The 22,719-nt window shown below is 36.5% G+C and overlaps 2 protein-coding genes across 3 annotated transcripts in view; one reads left to right on the top strand and one right to left on the bottom strand.

The window, feature by feature from the left end:
* LOC124596648 (regulatory-associated protein of mTOR) overlaps positions 1-20,847 on the top strand; it is a 320,526-nt gene extending 299,679 nt beyond the window's left edge. For both annotated transcript variants that reach the window (XM_047135883.1, XM_047135882.1), the window contains 4 exons: positions 6,421-6,582; positions 10,442-10,598; positions 10,684-10,800; positions 16,801-20,847. In XM_047135883.1, coding sequence (XP_046991839.1) covers positions 6,421-6,582; positions 10,442-10,598; positions 10,684-10,800; positions 16,801-16,996 — 632 coding nt within the window. In that variant the 3' untranslated portion in view covers positions 16,997-20,847. The remainder of the gene's footprint in view (positions 1-6,420; positions 6,583-10,441; positions 10,599-10,683; positions 10,801-16,800) is intronic.
* LOC124596649 (EKC/KEOPS complex subunit TPRKB-like) lies at positions 17,572-21,968 on the bottom strand. The gene has a single exon (XM_047135884.1). It carries the CDS (start codon positions 21,854-21,856, stop codon positions 21,332-21,334), a length of 525 nt encoding a protein of 174 aa, XP_046991840.1. The 5' UTR covers positions 21,857-21,968; the 3' UTR covers positions 17,572-21,331.
* Positions 21,969-22,719: the final 751 nt, after the last annotated feature.

The raw sequence follows: 22,719 nt of genomic DNA, 5'->3' as shown, positions 1-22,719 counted from the left end.
CGTAGATAGTAAATATCCAAATTATCCATTAGTTATAGGTAGAGACTTTAATCTAGCATCCATTGACTGGGAAAATAACACATTTATCACAGGGGGCAGAAGCAAAGATTTGTGTGAAGTTATTCTAGGAGCACTCTCAACATACAAGCTTGAGCATTAGGTTAGAAAACCAACTTGAGATGGGAACATATTAGATATCTTGGCGACAAACAGCCGTGATCTTTTTGAGGAAGTTAATCTAGAAGAAGGTATTAGTGACCATAATGTCATTGTGGCGTCTATGTCAGTGGAAGTTGGAGGGGGAAAAAAAAACAGTGTAGAGTTTTCTTGTTTTGGAAAGCAAATAAAAGTGTAAAAGTGCCATTAATGAATATCTTCATAGTCAGCTCCAAGCATTCACAGCACATTCTTCTATCCAGAGCTCTCCAGCATGGCCTATATATGCTTTATGTAATGTGGTGTCTACTTGCTCACTGTCTTTTTGAATATGGTCAAGCTAATGGGTCACAACGTTGGTACACATTTAAGCAAAGTATACAGAAGTGTCCTAAATGTTCACCTTAAAGACCATAAAAAAATAGAACTTACAACCCTGATTCTGAACAACAGACTGTACAGGATGGCCTGAGTAGAATGTGACTGCATAGAAAAAGTGGATTGTCAGGGCGAATGAAAGTCATAAAATCAAGAAAATGTCAGGTTATTATTACAAATATGGGTTACGAAAGACCCTCCATGAAGAATCTCTCATATGCCAGTTGCATGTGCAACAGGGTGGATAGCCAGGAGTTAAAAAGAACAGTGATATTTCAGGGTGACTGCAGAATAATAGAAAGAGACTGAGGCAGGGAAGACACCAGTTACAAGAGAGTACATCTGCCCTGGAGGAGAGCTGCAGTACAAGAGGCACAAAGACAGAGACAAGAGATCTAGAAAGAGAGAGAGCGAGACTCAGAAGTGTCTTTTGGCAGGCAGAGACAGGAGGCAGTGACATGGGTTCTTTCCCACACACTCTGATTGGTTTATTCAAAGTGTGCTGGACTGTGCACCATCTTGGACTTCAATCTCTCAATTCAGCCAGCATATAGCAGCACATTTATCTGGCTTGAATGACTGGGTACCGAATGCAAAATCTGAGCCTGATAGAACTGCAGTAAAATGATTAATTCCTTGTGCTCATGGTGTGACAAACAACTGGGGTTATACCTACAGTTACTGGATTGTACAGTATATTGACTTAGACTTTTTATCTCAAGATTTAATGTAACTATTTTGCAATTATATGTCATAGTTCATCAAAATTAACAATTTAATTACACTGATTTTTCATTTAGCAGTTTAATCAGTACAAAAAACTTGACACATGAAGCTGCTAGTGAAGTGATTGATAGTGGTAATGGGTTTAGGTTAATTAATGAGACCAGAATAACTCTTTGCTTTTAGGATCCAGCTGAAACTGCCCAATCTTCTTCACCTGCAAAACCATAATATTTTCATAGTGTACTGCAAAACTTAATAATTTTATAGTTTTATGGGATGAATGTATTCATTACTAGATCTGTACTGCTACAACTTTTTTATCTTTGTTTTTTGTACGATGGTGGTTTGAAAAGTTCTCGCAACAGAATAGAAAAAAAGTACTTACATCACTGAAACTTTTTTTTATTTTTCAGTGTAGTCTCCTTGTAGATTAATGCACTTGCTCCAACAATGTTCCAGTGCCTTGATCCCATCTTGAAAATGAGTTTCCTCCATGCCTGCAAAATAGTTGTTAACTCTAGCTGTCAGTTCTTCGTTTGAAGTGAATCTTCATCCACCAAGAAAAATTTTCAGTTTTGGGAAGAGATAGAAGTCTGATGGAGCCATATCAGGTGAACAAGGCGGGTGTGGCAATAGTTCATACCTTAGTTCATGTAATTTTGTCATGGCGACGGCACATGTGCGAGCCCACATTGTCTTGATGGAAGATGACTTTCTTCCTTGCAAAACCTGGCCTTTTTTATGTATCTTTTGTTGCAGTTTGTCCAGGAGTTTAGCTTAGTATTCTCCAGTAATTTTTTGCGCAGTGGGGAGATAATCTACAAACAGAATCCCCATCACATCCCAGAACACTGATGCCATGACCTTTCCTGCTGAAGGAATGGTCTTTGCTTTCTTTGGTGGCGGAGAATCAGCATGTGTCCACTGCTTTCATTGTTGTTTTGTCTCTGGGGTTTAGTAGTGCACCCATGTTCCATATGCCATTACAAAACAGCACAAAAAATCTTGTACATTTCTCCTAAAACTGGCCAAACATTGTTCTGATATGTCCATTCTCATGCAGTTTTGATACAGTATCAAGAGTTGCAGCACCCATCTTGTAGATAATTTTTTCATTTATAATTCTTCAGTTTAAATATAATAATAATATAATAATAAATAAAATAATATATAATATACATATAATAAAAGAAATTCAAAACATCAGAACCCGCAAAGGTGTCTTTGAATCAGATCATCATCTTCTCCAAATAAAAACAAAATTCCAAACCAACAGAATGCTAAAAAGGCCACCCAAAAGTACCAAACCAGATCCGGAATATCTGCAACTCGACAAAGAAAAAAATCATCATGCAAATTAATCAGGAAAAATCAACAGACTGGAAGAAACTAACAGAGAAAATTCAGGAAGCCCTCAAATTAGGACAACCCCCTCGCAACAGGAAACATCGCTGGTGGAATGCAACCTGTGATGAGGCAGTCGACAACCGAATAACTGCACGGAAAAAATTTAGCAGTCATGAAACTGAAGAAAACTGGGAGAACTTTCTTAAAACTCAAAAACAGACCTCAAGAATAATTAGAAAAGAAAAACGGGGATATGACAACAACAGACTCTCTGAAATCCAGCAGGATTTCATCAAAAATAATACAAGAAATTTTTATAAGATTTTCAGAGAAAACTTACAGGGATACCAAGCGCCTAGCCTGTGCTTCAGGAAACCCGATGGCTCTTTGGAAACCAACACGAAAAATAACTGCAAAATCTTAGCCCAATATTTCAGTTCCCTCCTCAACTGCGAACCACCCCAAGAAAAACTTGTCTTCTCTTCTCCAGTATTCACACACCCAGACTCACATGCCCCGGATCTTGAAGAAATTATGGAGATAGTCAAGCAGTTGAAAAATAACAAAGCACCAGGAGAAGATGGGATCATTGCTGAGTTCTGGAAACTAAACGATCCTATACTTATGCAGAAATTGCACCATATAATGTCAGACATATGGATAAAGGAGCAGATACCAGAGGACTGGATATGCGCTCTAATTTACCCGCTACACAAAAAGGGCGACAAGACAGACATGAACAATTACAGAGGAATTTCCCTGCTCCCAGTCGCTTACAAAATCCTTTCCAAAGCGCTTTTAAACAGGATAGAATCCCAAGCAGATACACTAATTGGTGAATACCAGACCGGATTCAGAAAATGACGCTCATGTGCGGAACGGATCTGGTGCTTAAAGACAATATTACAAATGAGGAAATGCAGAAACACAGTAGTTACATTCACCAACTTCAGAAAGGCATATGATTCAGTGGACCGTGGAACCCTGTTTAAAATCATGGAAGAATTTGGGATCGACCGAAACACACGAAAAATCACAGAATAGACACTTACAGGAACAACGGCCAAAGTGAAATTCATGGGCGAAGTATCAGAACCCTTCGAAATCAAATCTGGAGTCCGACAGGGGGACGGACTATCCCCAATCCTTTTCAATATTGTTCTAGAAAAGATAATCAGGGAATGGGAACCTCACGTAAAGGGTATCCAAATTGGTATCAAGAAAGAGAACCGAATTAAAGTCAAGTGCCTTGCTTTCGCTGACAATATTGCAATCGTCACCAATAACAGAACAGAACCGATTCACGCAGTGGAAGAACTACATGAAATTTCACAAAAAACCAGTCTACAGGTATCTTATGAAAAAACCCAATATATGGAAAGGCAGCCAGAAAATAAATCCCCTTTAATAACAAAATATGGTAAAATTGCACAAGTCTACCATTTTAAATACCTCGGTGAAACTATACAGTCCTCAGGATTAAACCGAATTGCCAATGAACAAAGAATCACCAAGCTCCAGAAGGCCTACAAGCTAACATGGACGCATTACAACAAGAAGTGCATTTCGACAGACGCAAAATTAAGGCACTATACAACAGTGATTCTTCCAGAAGCAATCTATGCGGCTGAAACAATGGTGATTGATGGTCATTCAAAAATTAAGGAAATGGAAAAGCAGGAAAGAAAAATTCTCAGAAAGATTTACGGTCCAATCAACAAAAATGGCATTTGGATGAAGAGACCACAAGACGAACTCTATAGAAAGATCAACATAGTAACAAATCAACATAGTAACAGATGAAATCAGAAAGCGCCGAGCCAAATTTTATACACACACCTACAGGATGAAAGACTCCAGAACAGCAAAGAAATTATTCAATATTATAACAAGGAGTAAATGTGGCACAGAATGGCTGAAAGAAGTCCAGAGGGATCTACAGCAGATCAACATAAAAAATCTCGAAGATCGCACCGAGTGCCGGCATAAAATCACAAGTGTGAAGTTTGGGGAAAGAACATCGCGTCAGCCTGGTAAAAAATGGACAGAGGAACGGAAGAAGGAGCATTCTGAGAGGATGAGGAGATTTTGGGAAGCATAGAAGAAAAACATCCGAAGATGAAATTATGAATTCAAGTCCAATCGCTCTCCTAAAGGGGAACAATCATTATAATAATAATATATAATATATAATATAATATAATATATATTATAAAATATAATAATAATATAATAATCTATAATTCTTCAGTTAAAATGTGATATACCCTTCCAGATGACATCTGCCAAGTGTGAACAATTTTACGCACTTTTACACAGCGCTCCTCAATGACCATTTTGTGCACTTTTGCAATGAACTCTGGAGTAGTGACACATCTTGGCCGACCATTGCGCGGATCATCATCTAAGTTCTCCCGACCAAATTTAAATTCATTTGTCCACTTGGCAACAGTTGAATATGAAGGAGCAGAGTCCCCCCCAGTGTATTCTGGAAATTGGCATGAATGTCCTATTCTTTCATACCTTGCTTTACAAAGTACTTAATCACGGCTCAAATCTCGATTTTTTTTTTTTTTTTTTCCATCCTTGCAAATCACTATGTGGGAACAACAACAGAGCCACATCACCAGTTCAGCTCTCTTCCAAGAGCACTGACGTAGCACGCATTTGCAGGGAACAGTCCAATGAATATCCCGTGAACATCTCGTTGCGCTAGCGCTGACCTCTCGAGATGATTCCGAGAACTTTTTAAACAACCCTCGTACAAGCTGCTGCTGTTGCCAGCTTGTATCACTGTACATGTTAGCTTGCAACATATCCATTTGCATCTTCTAATGTTAACCAGAAGTGGTGGCAAAAAAAATCTTGTTATAAAATTTACTGTTTTGTTTTGACTCTTTAGGGGGTGAAATGACTGGTTAGTTCTTCACCAGTCGTAGCATTGAATCATGATTTGTTAAATGCATGCAGCTGGTTAGGCCAAATAAAAATCACAGTTTAAAGATGTACCTAACTTTATTCCATTTTTGACTACACTCCCAACAGTGCCCCAATGGAAAAGACACTGAGCAAGATGGGCCTGGGTCCCTCACCACCTGTGCTGCTTGCGATCCAGTCCCAATTTACAAAATAGTCCCCTCCAAACTAACAATAATTTTTTTATGAATTTTACACATTCTGGCATTCTAGATATTCTTAAGTGTTAAATTTAGTTGTTCTCAATGAAACATAATTATGTGTTCTACTCATATGGAAAAATTAACCTTGATATGCAGTGCATGGATACAATCATGCTCGTATTTCCACTTGGTGCATGAACACAATGCCCAAAAGCTCAGGCTCACAATGGGGCATGAATACAATGCCCAATAGTACATATTTCTGGCAAAAACAATTGAAATGTACAAATATTATCTTTGAGTTACCTTCAGAGTCTCAAGGATGTTGTCTGCTACTAATTACTCACGTTATTGTAACATTATAACCTCTGTAAAACAAATTTGTGTTCTCTTCAGTCTCATGTAAGAGTTGGTTTACATTCACACCCCAAACCTCTGCCTGCTTTTGGTGGTAGTATTGTCTTTATTATTATATGTTGTTTCTGTGGAACTGTTTTATTAGATCATTTAACTCATGGAGGCTGCTGTGTCGTAATTGTTTCTGCTTGTAGTAGAATAGTTGAAAATAAGTGAATGTTTAAATGAGCCATTTAGTTCACTCCTATACATTAATAAACCGGTACCTCAGTCCCAATTTCTGCTAAATATTTCCCTGTTCTACATAATCTGTGCAATGTTTATGATTATCATTTAGGGGCTGGACTGGTGACACACTGGGAACAAAAATCACAACAATTAGTTGTGACCGGTGATGCCCGTGTCATCAGGCTGTGGGATGCAGAAAGTGAACTGAAGGTGCAAGACATTCCTACAGGTGCTGATTGCTGTATCACAAGTATTTCAAGCGATGATATGGGTAAGGAACATTTTTTATTTATTTATTTTAATGCTGTAGTTTGCTTAAAAATTCTTTCACTTTATTTCTATAATTTCTTGCACATTAAACGTGAGAAAATCATACATCAACTGTACATTTATGCATGAAATAATAACAAGCCTTAATTATTATACTTTAAAAAATTGAAACAATAAATCTACATTCACACACATCATCATTTACAGTTGTGATTTTTGCCCCAGTGGTTTTTATTTTAAGTCTTCAAGTAGTATGGGCATAGAAATGGAAAAGTCCCATTCCAACAGAATAATGCTATAGATTTTTTTTTGTCAGAACCTGCAGTGCTGTAGAACGAACTGTTGGAAGATGGAAAAAAATGAACTTCCATTTAGGATGCAAACTTTTATGTGTGACCCAGTAGTTGCTAAACCATCTTCATGAATTCTGTATGACATGGTGAACAATGTGATCTACTATTTTAATTGAAACATGAGAGAGAACCACAGATTGCAGGATGATTATGGCTCTTATCAGCAGTATATTTTTAAGTTAACAGTATTGTGAATAAATAACACAAAGAGAGCTGATATGCTAGTAACATTAAGCAAGTACTCTAACCAATGTTCTTGTTTGATTAACTTCTTATGGTTGGGATTCACAGTCACATAATATTTCTTAAAAGACGTCATAGTTGCCGTTGACTGTATAAAATATTTATTATTACGACTGCAATTTCAGCCTTAGGGCCATTTTCAAGTAACATTGCAAAAGTTACCTAAACACAAAAAAATACAAAAGTGAAGCACAGGGTGTATATACATAATTAAGCAAACATTTCATTAAGATAGTAGTGTAATTATAAAAATTGGTGAGAAATGTACATAACTTACATTCTGTCACAATATAAGATTATCTGACATGAGTACATGTCGTCGTCAAAATGCAGCCTTTTGACTTTGAGAGTCCCACAAGATCCGATGAGTACGACACTTATTAAGTCATAAAATGCTGTTAAATATGTACTGAACTGTCAGTGTTACCATCGTTCTAATAATCTATCACACATACAAGCTCAGGTGCACTGACAACATGTGGAGCTTAGTCTATTGGTGCGAAAATACATTTACCAAAGATACTGCCTGTGCACGTAGCAAAGATAGTGCACACCAAGGATACAACTTATAAGCTTTATATCATAAAGTCTTTTCATCTGTCAACACCGTACAGCTTTCTAAATAGTGCTATGATTGTAAGGGGCAGTAGGATAGGATGGGAATATTTATTTGTAACATAATAGAGGATAATAATGTCGACAAATGAAAAGAAATGTTCTTGTTGTTGGAGCGCTTCAATGGGTCATCACAGTGTTATCTAAATTCTCTATTTCTGTCAAGATGCTAAGGTTAGTCAGGAAAATACAGATTCTATTCTGTCTCTTTGTCTCAGTGAATGACATCTTATGTGCACCAGATGGTTTTGGTTGTTGGCTTTATAGGCTGATGTGCCCAAACGTTATGACCAATGCCCACTTCAAGACTGAATGCAACCTGGTGGCATTGCAGCCGCATGACACAGTAAGGAAAGCACACAAATGCAGCAGAGACAAACAGGGAATTATTCTAGCAACAATACAGATCCACTAACATAATTGAATTTGACAAAGGGCAGTTTTTATGGCCCAGTGCCTGGAAGTAGTGAATCTCTTCTCTTGATACTGTCATGAACATGTATGGAAAATGGTCAAAGGGTGATGAAACCACAAGTAGATGGCAAAGTGTTGGACATCCACACTTCAGCACAGAATGTGGTAATTGAAAGTTTGCTAACTCTGTAAAGCAGGATAGGTGTCTGATCTGATGGCAGAGTGAAATGGTGGTGCAGGCACAAAAGTTCCAGACAACACCATTCAACACACATTGTCAAACATGGGGCTCCACTGAAGGTGACCCTAGATGTTCCCACATTGGCCAAATGACATCACGAATTACAATTACATTGGTTATGGGATCATTGAGTTTGGGCCATGAATCAGTAGAAATGTGTCAACTGGTCAGATGAATTGCATTTGTTGTTGCGCAAGGTTGATGGCCGTGTCTGGGTATGCTATCATCCCGGCTAGCAACTATTCAAAACGTGCACAGTGCCAAGGACTTGGGGCAGTATTGTGATATGGGGACATTTACCTGGACTTTCATGGGACCTGTGGCAGTAATTGAAGGCACCTGTACTATGTGATCGTTATTGAAGGTTATCTGCATCACGTAATTCTCAATGTCTTCCTCAGTGACTATAGCACCTTCCATCAGGATAACTTTCCATGTCAAAAGGCCACAATTATGCTACAGTGGTTTGAGGAGCATGATAGCAAATTCACATTGATGCCTTGGCCACCAAACATGCCAGATCTGTACCTGATGAAACACATTTGATATGCTGTCGGGTGCCAGCTTTGTACTCACAAACCACCAGCCCTTAGTTTATGGGAATTGTGTGACCTGTACATAGTCATCTGTTGCCACATATCACCAAAAACTTACCAAGGACTTGTCAAATCCATGCCATGCAGAATTGCTGCATGTTGCATTATGCAGGTGGACATAATATGTTGCCTCATCGGGCCGCGCGGGGTAGCCATGCGATCTGAGGCATCTTGTCACGGTCTGCGCAGCTACTCCCATTGGAGGTTTGAGTCCTCCCTCGGGTGTGGGTGTGTGTGTGTGTCGTCCTTAGTGTAAGTTAGTTTAAGTAGGGTGTCAGCTTATGGACTGATGACCTCAGCAGTTTGGTCCCATAAGACCATACCACAAATTTCCAAATTTGTTGCCTCATCAGTATATTTTGCAGAGCAAAAGCAGAGAATGGCAATGATCAAAGGTAAGTTATTGGGACTTAAGCAAATCAGATCTCCTCTTGTCCTTGTCTTGCAAATCAGATCTCCTCTTGTCCTTGTTTTTCCCATTTTCATATATCTTCCCCTTACCCCGACTCTTTATGGCTCTCTTGATCTTTCCCATACACTGTACAGCCTATCTCTGCACCTCCCAAACTTATTTCTTTCTCTTCTCCTGCCACTTCATCTCACAACTGCTCTCTGCCACTCTCAACCTGTGCTCTCTCACCACTTCTACTCCATGCTCCCTGCCCCCAGTTCCCCACTGCTCGTTCCCTCTGTTCCCACTGTTGCATCCCTCGTGTCACCAGTGTGTGCTGAGGATGTTAAAACAGTCATGTGTGAAAATAGTTGTCTCAGTGAACAGTATGGATGAATTTAATAGGTGACTGATAAAATTAAATTATTGCTAAGCTACACTGCTTGTGTGAAGATGTGTCTCAGCTGTTGATGAAAAGGATTAAGCTGTTTTAGCTTAATATTTTCTATACTACTGCATGTGGAACACTGGTAAATGTCCTAAAATATCAGCGTATCAATTATAGAACTTTGTTTAGGTAACTGAAGAATGCTTTCCTTTTTGTCAATGTTGTGTTCAGTTGCATATTTAGTTGTAATACATGTATGGAGAAACTGTGTCAGTCTAATTTTCTTAGATTTTTCACAAGTAGTAAGAACATTTCCACTATAGAACCCATAAACAGATATCATTTCAGCATACTCAACAAGTGTAAACATGTTGCAGTAAGATCATTTCTACTACAGAACCCGTAAACAGATACCATTTCATCATATTCAGCATGTTTCATTGTTTCAAATACTTCTCTTATTACAGTCAGCTAGCTAGTAACTACAGTCTTATTCAATTCCAGTCTGTTATGACACACTCTGTAAACAGGATTAAACATTCCATATTTTCCCATGTGTACCTCTGAATTTACAGAGCCCATGTTGTAGTCCTGCAGTTAAATCTGTTACATTTTTCAGAACCAGCACTTATTGCTGCAGGCTGTGGTGATGGTTCTGTGCGTTTATTTGATCGAAGAAAAAGTTCTCAGGAGGCCAGAATCATGACTTGGCGTGAACACGCAACATGGGTGGTTAATGTACAACTTCGCAATCACAACAAAATCGTCAGTGGATGGTATGCTCCTAAATTATTTGCCATAATCTAAGAAATTGTTCTTGATGCTACCACAAGCAATATAAAATCATCCTTTTTATTACAGTGTTTCAGGTGATGTACGATTCTTTGACATAAGGAAAAATTCAGCTGTTGCTGTGCGACAAACAACACATGGAGTAACAGCAATGGCAATTCACAGAGTAGCTGACACGTTTGCCTGGTAAGCATTTCCCTTCATTTACAGCGATATTTGAACTTGAATTCTGACACTGGCAGGAACAAATAGCTAATCCTGTTTTACTTTATTAGAAAACACACACACACACACACACACACACACACACACACATTCGTATTGTCATATCACTGTTATTATTTCAGACAGATCGAAACTGAAAAACACAAAGAGCCTGGTACTTGTGTAATTGATCAACCACTAGTATATGGAGGTGTGTCTGTCGTGGAGCTGGTAAAATGCACGTCCAAGCCTAGGTACTGACTGCCAATCTAGTAAGGCACTGCTTACTCTTCCAACTATGTATTTCCTTTCCTTAGAAAGAATGATCATTTCATTCTATGTGTGCTTTAGAAATAACAGCCTATTGAACCTTATAGATTTCATCATACTGTTTCACAGCTGATTGTATTAAATTGTGGTAGTTGTGTTTCAAATATCATAATGCATTTTATTACTAAAAAAATTTGAACAATATGGCTCTGTTTGATGAACAAATCTGCTCTTGGAGTGTAAGATCCTGGAGCTGGATGAGCACTTCTGTGATGCACTTTTGTTGACTAAATAAATCCATGACAGTATACACAACTGTTCTTTGCATCTTTCCTCTTTTCTACTGGGTAGGAGTCATAGATTGATGAGCAACACTCAAGCATTGTCTGAACTAGGGTTCTGTATTCTACCTCCTTAGTGCACAAATTGCATTTCTTTATAATGAACTCCAGTGTGGGTCCTGCTGTTACTACAAGTAGTTGTATGTGATTGTTCCACCACAAATTAGTTTGGGCACATTGTACTCAATATTATCCAGATGTGACAGTAGACAATTATTGTACATCAATTATGTTATTAAACATAAATAATTTGTTTAGTGTAAGTGTAAATTGCAAGTTCATGATCCAAGCATGAATTCTCAACAGGTAAACAGTAATGATCCACAAACATTTGAGGATTTTCCTCATTGAAATTGACATACTGAATTCTATTTCATAGGAAGTCTTCAACCAAACCAAAGTGTTAATCTGAAATTCATAAGCTTGTATTTTTTGTTTGCAAAATGACAAGGTATTGAATGGCTTCTGAAAGTTAAGGAGCATGGTATCAACATGGGCTCTATTGTCTTCTGGATAACATGTCCAAATAGAACAAGCAGAGTTTCTTAGAACCTCTGGTTGCAGAATATCTTTTTATTATTTCAGAGATTTTCAATCCCAAAAAGGTCATAATAAAAGAACACAAAAATTACTCTTTCATTCTACAACATACTGAATTCAGCAGTTTAGGCCAGTAGTTGCATGCATCAGTGTGAAAACTCTTTTTGAGAATGGTAAGGCCTACCACCATTTTTCCTTTCATTTAATACTTTGTTGCTCCTGTGGCTCAGGATAAAATGCACCTACAGAAAGAAAAAGTTGTTTCATATAATCAGTATAGTTTCTCAAGGAGGTATCGTGGTGGTCTTTCTTCTATCAAGTTATATATTGCATTTCCTGTGTGGGCAGGCTTCCAAAACAACATTTACTCTGTCTGATACATATGCTGTGCTGTGAATGAAACAAAATTTTTCTTTACCCTATAGAAATTGGTGTTGTCAAGCTGTATGTATAACATAGCAGAAAGGTGTGAGAATAAAGCAGTTTTTCTCTCACCATCTATCAGGAACTACTATGGATTGCCAGGAAATGAGCATTTTGGGCACACTCGTGTGATATGCTGAACAGCTTGTCATTCTGACATTGAGTCAGCACATCTTCCTTTATTTGTGCTTATTTTGTTGAACGCAGAACAGATCTTGTAGTGCTGTTCAAAACCTGGTGACCTGGATGAGATGCAGAGCATCTTAAGCTGTTCTGGAATAGCATTGTTCTACCATATTTCTGGTTTTATTCATGCAGAAACGTCATCAAGTACAGGGATCCCCAGGTATTTTTATAAACTCCTTATTGAGAGCAGATTCTCACTGCAAAAATGAGTGAGTTAAATGACTGTGAATAGGCGACCAGAAAGTTGGAATGTTTCAGATTGTTTCTGTGATAATGCACATAAACTGGTTGAGCTGCATGTCGACAAGTTTGGTGTATGGCTTGTTGATCCAGACTGCTGTGCAATATTCTTCCGCAGGGTACACCAACCCAAGAGCAGAAGTTCTTATTGCTGGAGCTGATGCACCCCAAGTCATACCACCACGTTTCTGCAAGATGTTATTTCTTCTCTTCATCTTAGTGACAATTTTCAGCAAATGCTCTTTTAAGCCAAGCACCCTGTCAAGAGTGGCCCCTAGATAATGTGGCCTATATCTTACACAATATTGTCTGTCTGGATCATACTCTATTTCTTAAAATAGATAACATGTTAAACGAGACAAAACAAAATATAAGCAATGCTTTTGTATTTCTTGACATCTCTCTTGTCTTCTTTCCTGTGCAATGGGGCAGACAGGGGCTTATTTCCAGTCATCCAATATTTATTTTTCAAGCATTCTTTAATAATTCTGTATTAAAGCTTGCTGCTGCCAATTACCTGCCTTTTTCCACATCTCAGCTAATGCACCCCCCCCCCCCCTCCAAGTTTCCTTTTGGCACAGTAATTTATTGATCTATTTGTTGCAGTGTTGGTACCTCACAGTTTAGAGGAACCAATCCCCTTAAATGAATATTCATTGGTTTGAATCTCGAAAAAATATTTTGTAAAAAATCCTTATTATTCTTCTTTTTTAATTTGGTATGTTTCCTCCATTTTCTTGTTGAACTTCATAATTTTCTGAGAGTCTTTCCTGATAATGTTACTGTTTTCTTTTCTTGTCAATTGCGCCCCCCCCCCCTTTTTTTTTAGAATTCCATTTATTCCTGGGTGTTAATCCATGATGTGTCACTTCATTCACCATCTGTATCTTCTCCTTCTTCATGTTTTTTCTAGTTCCCTTGCCCTCTACTGTAGCTTCTCTGATCTCATTCCATCTCCCATCGTCCTTTTGTCTTATTAACAATTTCTTTCATTAGCTGATGAAAGCCAGTTATAGGAATATTTTTTAATTTTTGGATTTAGTATTTTAGTTGACAGTTGTGTTTCATTTTGGCTAAAAAGTGACCCAAACCAATGTTGAGGTATCTTCTTACTCTTATAGGCATTATTTCGGTGAAGTTTTGGTCACTTACTGCCACATGGTCCAACTAATATTGGCCCAAAATTGTAGGGCAAAGACTTTATCCTCTTCGATAATTTTCTAAAAAGGTTTCATAAACCTCACTAGTCCTTTTCCTTCACCCCTCTTCCTTCCCATTCAATCATTCTGCCAGGAGAAGGACCCACTGGCTCCGAAAGATTGCAAATTTAAATATCCCTGTATGTGTGTTCTATTTTCATTGTTATGTTATTTGTTTTAGTATGTCATTGTTTTTAAAGTGATGTTGCATGTTTGTAATTAATATTTTTGCTTAGGTCATACGCCAGACATTCTAGGAACTCCGACACTATATAAATTGATCTTTTGAGTTCCTTGTGGTCTGATGATACCCTAGTTGCACCACTGTTTCCAGTGCTGGAGGATTACCTGCCCCCAGGGGTACTTTTCAGTTTGGTGTTTACCATCATGTCTAAACTGAAATTATTTGGAAAAAATGCTTTAATCTGCTTTGTAGGATGTACATACCTGTGTGAATTGCACATTGTGAGGGAAAAAACTACTTTCATATTCAGCCACTTCGGTAACAAAAAACATTTCCGATTTGCTGAAGTTTATCAAACTATCAGACTGCTGGACTTAAATGTCTCTTCCACTTCCTCCAGCATGACCATCGTTTTCAACATTAGGCTGGATTACGTTAAGGTTTCTACCATCTGACCCAATCCTGGAAGACTTACATAAGGTAAATATTGACACTACATATTTACAGAAGAATGGAAAACTGATAGAAGCCGACATCAGTGAAGGTCACATTGGGTTCTGGAGAAATTAAGAAAAGCAAGGCAATACTGACCCTTACCTTAGTGATAGGTTAAAGAAAGGCAAACTTATGTTTATAGCAAGAACACATTTACAGTGTGTGACGTTCACCTGCTTTACTTCATCTTGATTGTCCTCTGTGTCGACGTACTGTGTTGCTATACTGTCGGAAAAATGGGGGTGGAAGTTCAACACTGATTACTTTAAATGATGTAGCTGACAAGTGCACTTTTGTTTTTCACAGTTCTTTACTTTCACTGTTGACTGTTATATGGCCAGTGCACTATTGTTTAACTTTCGATAATCCTCATTAATAGGTTCCAGGCAGACATCCACATACTGCTACAATAGTTTACTATTGAACATCTACAAGCAATAACTGCCTAACCACCCATTTCACAGTCTTTAAAATAAATTGAACAAACACTGTCATTGTTTTAACAGACGGCCTAATTGTGTTACACTTATTTCACAGTTAAGTTGGTGCATTATGGTTGTTCTAACCAACACTGGTTTCTTGTCTAAAACTCAGCCTTGGACTGACTGTCTCAAGACCAGAAATCGGGCCCTCATATACTCTCATAGTAATAGGCACTGAAACTACACATTGTTTGATGTTTGATTTACAGAAATTGCATTTAAAACTTAACTCCTTCAGTTAACTGCACACATTGACAAAATTGCATATTTTTAACAGTTTATTCGGCTACAAGAGCTAGGCCGAATTATTTGTTTAAATGGTTAAATTAACAGATATCATTACACAAACAATACTCTTGACAAAACTGTTAATTACTTAGGAATTAATTAAGGGCTGGCTTTGCTAACATGTTTTCGAACAGAGCCAAATAGATCCTTTAAGAATATTATTAGTTGTTCCTCCAAATGTTTATAATTAGTACAGAATTTATATTTGTTTATTCATCAACAATAGAATTTAAGTTACGAAAATTTCTGATTTCACCATATAACAAAAGTATTAACTAGGAATAGTCAAAATTAGATGTGGTGCTGTATTCTTTAAAACTTAGGGCCAACTTTTCCCTTTTACAAAAATGCAGATTTTATTCACGTATGTTAATGGTAATTAGTCGGATGTGAAAAAAATGAACTTTAAGGAGGCAGACGTCAAAACAAGAGGGGAAGTAAAAGTATCTCGGCTTGCTTGGTCACAAGTGTTGAAAACTTTGAGATTTGCCCATGACATTGTTATTGAGAGACATAAAAGGACCTGGAAGAGCAGTTGAACGGTATTGATAAGTGTCTTGAAAAGAGGTTGTAAAATGAGAATCAACAAAAGTAGAACAATGGTAATGAAATGTAGTCAAATCAAATCAGGGGATACTAAGGAATTAGATTAGAAAAAGAGACACTAAAAGTTGCAGATCAGTGTTGCTTTTTGGCACCAAAATAAATGATTGCTAAAACTGAGCTGGTATAAAATGCAGACTAGCTACAACAAGGAAAGCATTTTCGAAAGAGGAATTTCTTAATTTCAGATATAAATTTAAATGTTTGGAAGTCTTTTCTGAAGGCTTTTCCCCGCAGTGTAGCCTTGTACGGAAGTGAAATACGAATAATAAGCAAATCAAACAAGAAGACAATAGAAGCTTTTGAAATGTAGTGTTATAGAAGTAGCTGAATATTAGATCGCTTAACCAATCAGGAGAAACTGAATCAAATTGGGCACTAAATTTGTGGTACAACTTGGCTACAGGGAGGGATTGGTTGATAGCACACATCTTGAGCCATCAAAGAATTGTCAGTTTGGTATTGTAGAGGAAGACAAAAGTATGAGTACACTAAGCAGGTTTAAATGGATGTAAGTTACAGTAGTTATTCAGAGATGAAGGGCCTTGCACAGGATAGATTAATGAGAGCTGCATCAAACCAGTTTTCGAGCTGAAGACCACAACATCTGATTTTATATTTGTTTAATATGTTCAATAGTAAGCTAAAATGTACAAACAGTTGAAAATGAAATTTTGATCATACCTAGTGAACTCAAAGGTAATATCAATGATTTTTTTCCCCCTTTACAGTGGCTCCATGAACCAGTTTATCAATGTATATGGAATGGATGGAAATGCTCTTAACACAATCAAATATCATGAAGGCTTTATGGGTCCACGTATTGGTGCTGTTAGCTGCCTTGCATTTCACCCATATAGAGTTTGTTTGGCTGCTGGCTGTGTGGACACTTCAATTAGTGTGTATTCCATTGATCCAAAGAGATGACTTGCTTCAAATTTTCAGACTGCACATGTTTTCTCCTGTACTGTGATGGTACTAAATGTGAAACTCCAAAATATGTACAAGTATAATGGCGCTGTCACATTCTATTTGTTTTTATTATAGTTCATAGATTTTCAGGCCAGTTGATTTGAGAACTATGTAACATACTGAACGAGATCATACATGATAGTCAAATGTAGAAAATGATGCTCCAAGTAATTTTACCATGTACAGTAAAAAGTGTGCAAATATTTCTCAGGAATGATAAAAATTAATGATGATTGCTTGTGCAGGTATTCTAGCAGGAAAACGGGTATACACAGTAGGTAATCTTGAAGTTCCATTCCGTGAAACCACACAAAATGTTTTTTTTCTAGTTATACTGAACACATTTTCGACTGTTAAAGCATTTCATTAGTCAGATGCTTTATAGAGCATAAGAAATGTGTAGTTTTATTATAGAACTGTACTTACACAAGCCATAAACCCCTACTAACCCCTGCCCCCCCCTCCCCTACATCGACACACACAAGCAGACACACCGTATAAAAAGCTGTAGAGTGGTTACAGAAAATACATCAACTGTTCCATCTCATGCTTTTATTGGATTATAGCATAATGCTTTGTATGAAACGCAGATGTGATGTGCAATATTATTTGTTACAACAGCAGACAAATTATGCAAAATAGATGATAAAGTACTTAATATTGCAGCAAGGAGCTTTGTGCTAACAGCAGTAGAAACCATGGACAAAAAAGTAACTATACAAACTAGTCTTAGAGCATATTACAATCATTCATATGTTTCAGCACTGAATTCAGCCATTAAATGTACAAATTTTCTTGATGGAAGTTTTACCAGTTGCAGATGTATTAAATAATCAAAGATGACATTTACTATATGTACATTTATTTGTGTATAAATTACGTTATTCAGATTCAGAAAGTGATAATTCCTAAATGTAATTTTCCTCTTCTGATGATGTTATTACTCACACAATTAACTTTCCCATTGTTGTTTCCCCTCAGAAATTGTTGTTGCGTAGTGCTTAATTGTCAAGTACTGCTGAATGACTGTATGTTCACAGTAACAGACAAAGTCCAAAGCACCAGACTTACTTGTAATAATGCAACATAATTTATGTAGACCATGTGCACTATTGTATAGCCACTTGTTAAACAATGCACAAATCAATCCTATTTTCACTGTATCATATAATTTTAGTTACCATAGATAACTACAGGAAAAGCTACTTGCAATTGCCTGATACATTAACGTAGAAAGTGAATTATGACTTAACATAACACCCTAAAATTTTTCTACACTGAATGTTTCAATTGTTATTGTTGGCTTTTTAAAATAATTTTATTCCTAGTTTTGTAACACAGTCCAGTGTGCGATGCGACAACAGGAGTTGACCTGTAGTAATATGAAAGTACACAGTCTCCATAGTGTATTTTTGATTATTCTGTTATTTTATTTTAAGTCAAGATAGAAATATAAAATCTACATTCATGGAAAAAAGTTCAAATATCATAATTATGTGTAAAAAGTAGAATTGGAAGATTGGGTGTTGTACCTGCATAAGATAATCCCCCTCTTTTTTTATAATTTTTTCTTTTTTTTAAGAACTTGTGAGTAAGCCATATTATCATCATGTTTTTTGACACAGAAATTTATTCACTGTTGACAATCCCCCCCTCCCCACTTAAGTGTAATAATGGTGAAAAGTTCAGAAGGAACTAGAAAAATATATTGCTCATTACTACTTAGTCTTCCTTGTGTACTGTTACTGATGTGTAAGTACTCTGCAGAATTATTTGCCATGGCCATCTTAAACAAACCATTCTCACTTGTGAAATTTAAATTCATTTATCTGAATTCTGTCACTTCTAATAACAATGCTGCTTCCAAACTTAATATGTGAATTTCCTGCATTGCGCAAGTAATGAACAAATCATTTTTGAAGTAAATTTATTCTCATTCATGTACCCACAAAAGTTTGCCCCATAAAAGCTGCATTTTTTTCTTTGTAAAAGAAAACCATACTTTAGAAACAGAATCCCTTCATTTCACCTTCTCTATTTTCAAAAATATCTATCTTTAGACATCCTTGTTCCAATTACAGAAAAATAGTTTCCATCACAACATTTTTTTAAATTTTTTTTATTTATGTTGCATATAATACAGAAGATGGAATCAACACACTATCTCGGTATTTGCTGTGCTATGCGATTACTACTTGCTTTCTGAAAACTAAGTTCGTAACTGTTTACAAATTATTTTAGGTTTCTTTCACTTTACAGTGAAACTATCAAGAGTCCACAGGGCCAGAGTCATAGTTCCTAGATTTTAATTCTAGGTCATTTATTTGCCTTATGCAGGTACAAAGTACTGGTGTGTGTCACCTCAGATTCCATAATCAATATATTTGTAACTTGTTAAGATAATTTTTCTGTCATCACTGTTTTTGAAATTTTAAAACAAGTTTATTATGTGCAAACAAGTGTTTACCTTCAATCATGATCCTGTGATAATTACAGTTAGAACTGTGATACTTAGTACTACTTCAGATAAGGACACAATTTTCATTTGCAGTAAACAAACAAAATCTTTTGCCTGCAAGTATGATAAGCAATTTAAGATATTTTTTGTTTGTGTAATGTAGAAATGTGGATACAAGTTTGAAGTTGTTAAGAAAATACATTAAATGGCTGATGAAACATCAGGAATCTGTGATAAAAACCCATGTTACTAATACAAAGTACTTATTTTTCTTAGACTAATTTAAAACATTTCTCTTTGGATATAACAATGTATCTTATCTGCCTTAGCTCATGGATCATTTTCTTCTTTTTTCAAAATATATTTTATTCAGATATTATCTCAGTGACAGTTACATTTACAATGTGTCAAATGTAATATGTAATGTAAATACACAAATGACAAAATTATAAGGTTTTGCACTTCATACAAAAAAATTTTTATTTTTTTATTAATGTCTACTTCCATTCCTCGTCAACCTTCAGGTGTGCTGATGCGTCACCATGTAAAATAATTGATGTTTGTCCCTAAGGACAGCCATTGCAACATGGCCAAAATGCCTGTTATTTTTGTATTTTACTTGATGACAATTACAGCTCTTTATTCTATTATTTCCATTTTATAGCGCAATCGGGCCATGTTGGCGAAACTGAATGTAAGCCATACTGTTTGCACCTGTTTTGTTATACCTGTAAATTATTTTATACTTTCGATGTATACTCTTCTGTTATTTCTGTGTCATTCTAGCAAGAGACAAATCTTATTGGAAACATCTCTTACTGTGTATATATCACATTTTATATTTTCTTCTTTAAGTTGCATTGAAACATCTACCAGACTCTGGCAATATCTACAAAAGCTTTAGTAGTTCTTGCACATAAAAACAGACTATCAATTGGTGACAAAGAAATTTTTACATTACAAAGGCAGTGAGCTGTTCCACTGAAAAACACATCGCAAGCATTTTTCTGTGAGATATATTTGCAGATAACAAAGACCTTTCATTAATCGAATACTTTCACTTATGACAAAATATCATTTTGTGAAAAGCCAGATTGTTTGCATGGCACTGCAACTTATACGGACAAACTGCTGTAATTCTGTCCATTTATGTAAACCAGTAATAGTAATATGAAGGCAAAACCTTAGATTTTTATCATCTGATTATAATTTCAGGCTAAACTGTTTATGTAAGTGAACAATTTCTCCTGCTTACCGTTAATCAACTCCAGATCACAATGTGTAACTATAGTGTCAAATTGCTCAAAGTAAAGCCACAGCAAACAAATTGTACAAAAAGTTCATACTCTTATTATTTTCATTATTAGCCCTTATTGAATGGTAATATTGTAAATTGTATCATTTAAACTCCAGTAGTGGTTGTGTGTCAAATGACCAACTCTGTGCCTATTAGTGACATCACAGGCTGCTTAAATATTGTCTTAGGGAAGAATCTTTTCTACACTTTCAGCCTTCATCATAAATTTTGCATCACCCCCCCCCCCCCCCCTACATACATATACACACACACACATACACACACACACACACACACACACAAAAAAAAACCAGTCCAACACTGACATGCATGCATAAAAGTGCTTTCAACATAAAACGTTGAAATTCATAAGAAGTCCATTAATCACTTTTTATATTTTTGGATTCATCTTTCCTCAGCAAACTGTACATCCATTGAATCAACATGAGATTGTTGACAAGTTTTTGATATTATAAAACAATCTCCCTGACGTATTAGAATAAGTAGATCTACAGCATGATTTGTAGTAAAACTATCATACAACTATTTCCTTAGTAGAAATCCGACTGACAACGGAGTCTAAAATATTAGATGAATAGCATTCACTGTCGTTGATTTTGTACGTTTTCTTGACAAGCATTACATCCGTAAATTTGCTTAGTTGGTCTATAGGGCATTCATCGCCTTGAATTTTTTCCAACACTTCCTCCGCTTTCTTTTCACCGCATTTCTCCAAAACACAAACAAGAATACGATCTTCTTTATCATCTATCCCAAATTTTATTAGCGACTGGGAAATCTGCTTAGTTGGCGATAAGTTATACAAAATTTCGGTATATATGTTCCTCGTACTCATTTTTCCGCGCCCCATTGATATCACTGCTTTGTTTGCGGCAACCACCACTTGAAACGGATTTACAATTAAACTTGGTTTTACGATACAACACTCCAAACCACCACTAATCACCAGCTTTCTGAGTTCCGGCGTATTTCGCACATTCTCCACGAGGAAAAGTACAATGCTGTAACCACTATCTTGATCCAGTTCTTCCCGAAACATTTTAGCCTTTTTAGTTAATTCAAACGGTACTTTAAAATAAAATCTGCCTTGTTTCTTGCCGTTTACGCAACAGTTCAACAAACTAAGTTTTTGTTTATAAACTCCACTCCCAAAGATTTCCTGTATTCCACAGATGCACCTTATCGTATTCCACAGATGCACCTTATCGTACCGAATTTATTATTCAAAGTTTCAGACAATATCATTGCGACTAAATTAGTATAACAAGAATCCTGGGAGACGTTTTAAATTATTATAAGGTAAGTGAACAAAAACATACACACAAATGGTTTCTTTAGACAGAATTTTTATGAACTGAAATTTCCGCGCGGAATGTTGTCAGTCCGCTAGAGAGTATTCTGTGAGATAACAAATGAACCAACGTAGCTTCTAGCTTGTGGCCTTGCCATTTGCCAAACAGATGCCTTTCGGCAACGAGGAGGTCGGCAAATTGCTTGTCTTTCGTTTTTTATCCAGAAAAGATTGAGAACCCAAGTTGAACTGTAATAGCTAAACTAAATTTATTGTACACCGAGGGAGTAGCAATGAAACGTGTTTGGATACTTCTCATTTCTTTTGAGTGTTGCGACGTTAGCGTATACATTAATAAATTTTGTCTACTCCAAATCAGTACACAGTTTAACCAGAAACGTACGCACTTTCCTAAGATAAAATGGATTTGTAGCTATTTTTCATTTTAATACAGTTACGAATATTGGTTTTTGTTTCTGTAATGTCTTTACAACGCCGACGTTACAATTCCCGAAACTTTACCGAGATTTTTAATGCATTGCACCAAGTAAACTGCATAGTTCCATTGTACAGAAAACTGGTGCGTATGTATGTGTAAATCTGAAAGCTAC

Source organism: Schistocerca americana, chromosome 2, assembly GCF_021461395.2.
Source record: "Schistocerca americana isolate TAMUIC-IGC-003095 chromosome 2, iqSchAmer2.1, whole genome shotgun sequence".
Classification (NCBI taxonomy): domain Eukaryota; kingdom Metazoa; phylum Arthropoda; class Insecta; order Orthoptera; family Acrididae; genus Schistocerca; species Schistocerca americana.
The sequence above is the reverse complement of the archived record's forward strand: the minus strand, read 5'-3'. Positions and strand labels throughout refer to the sequence as shown.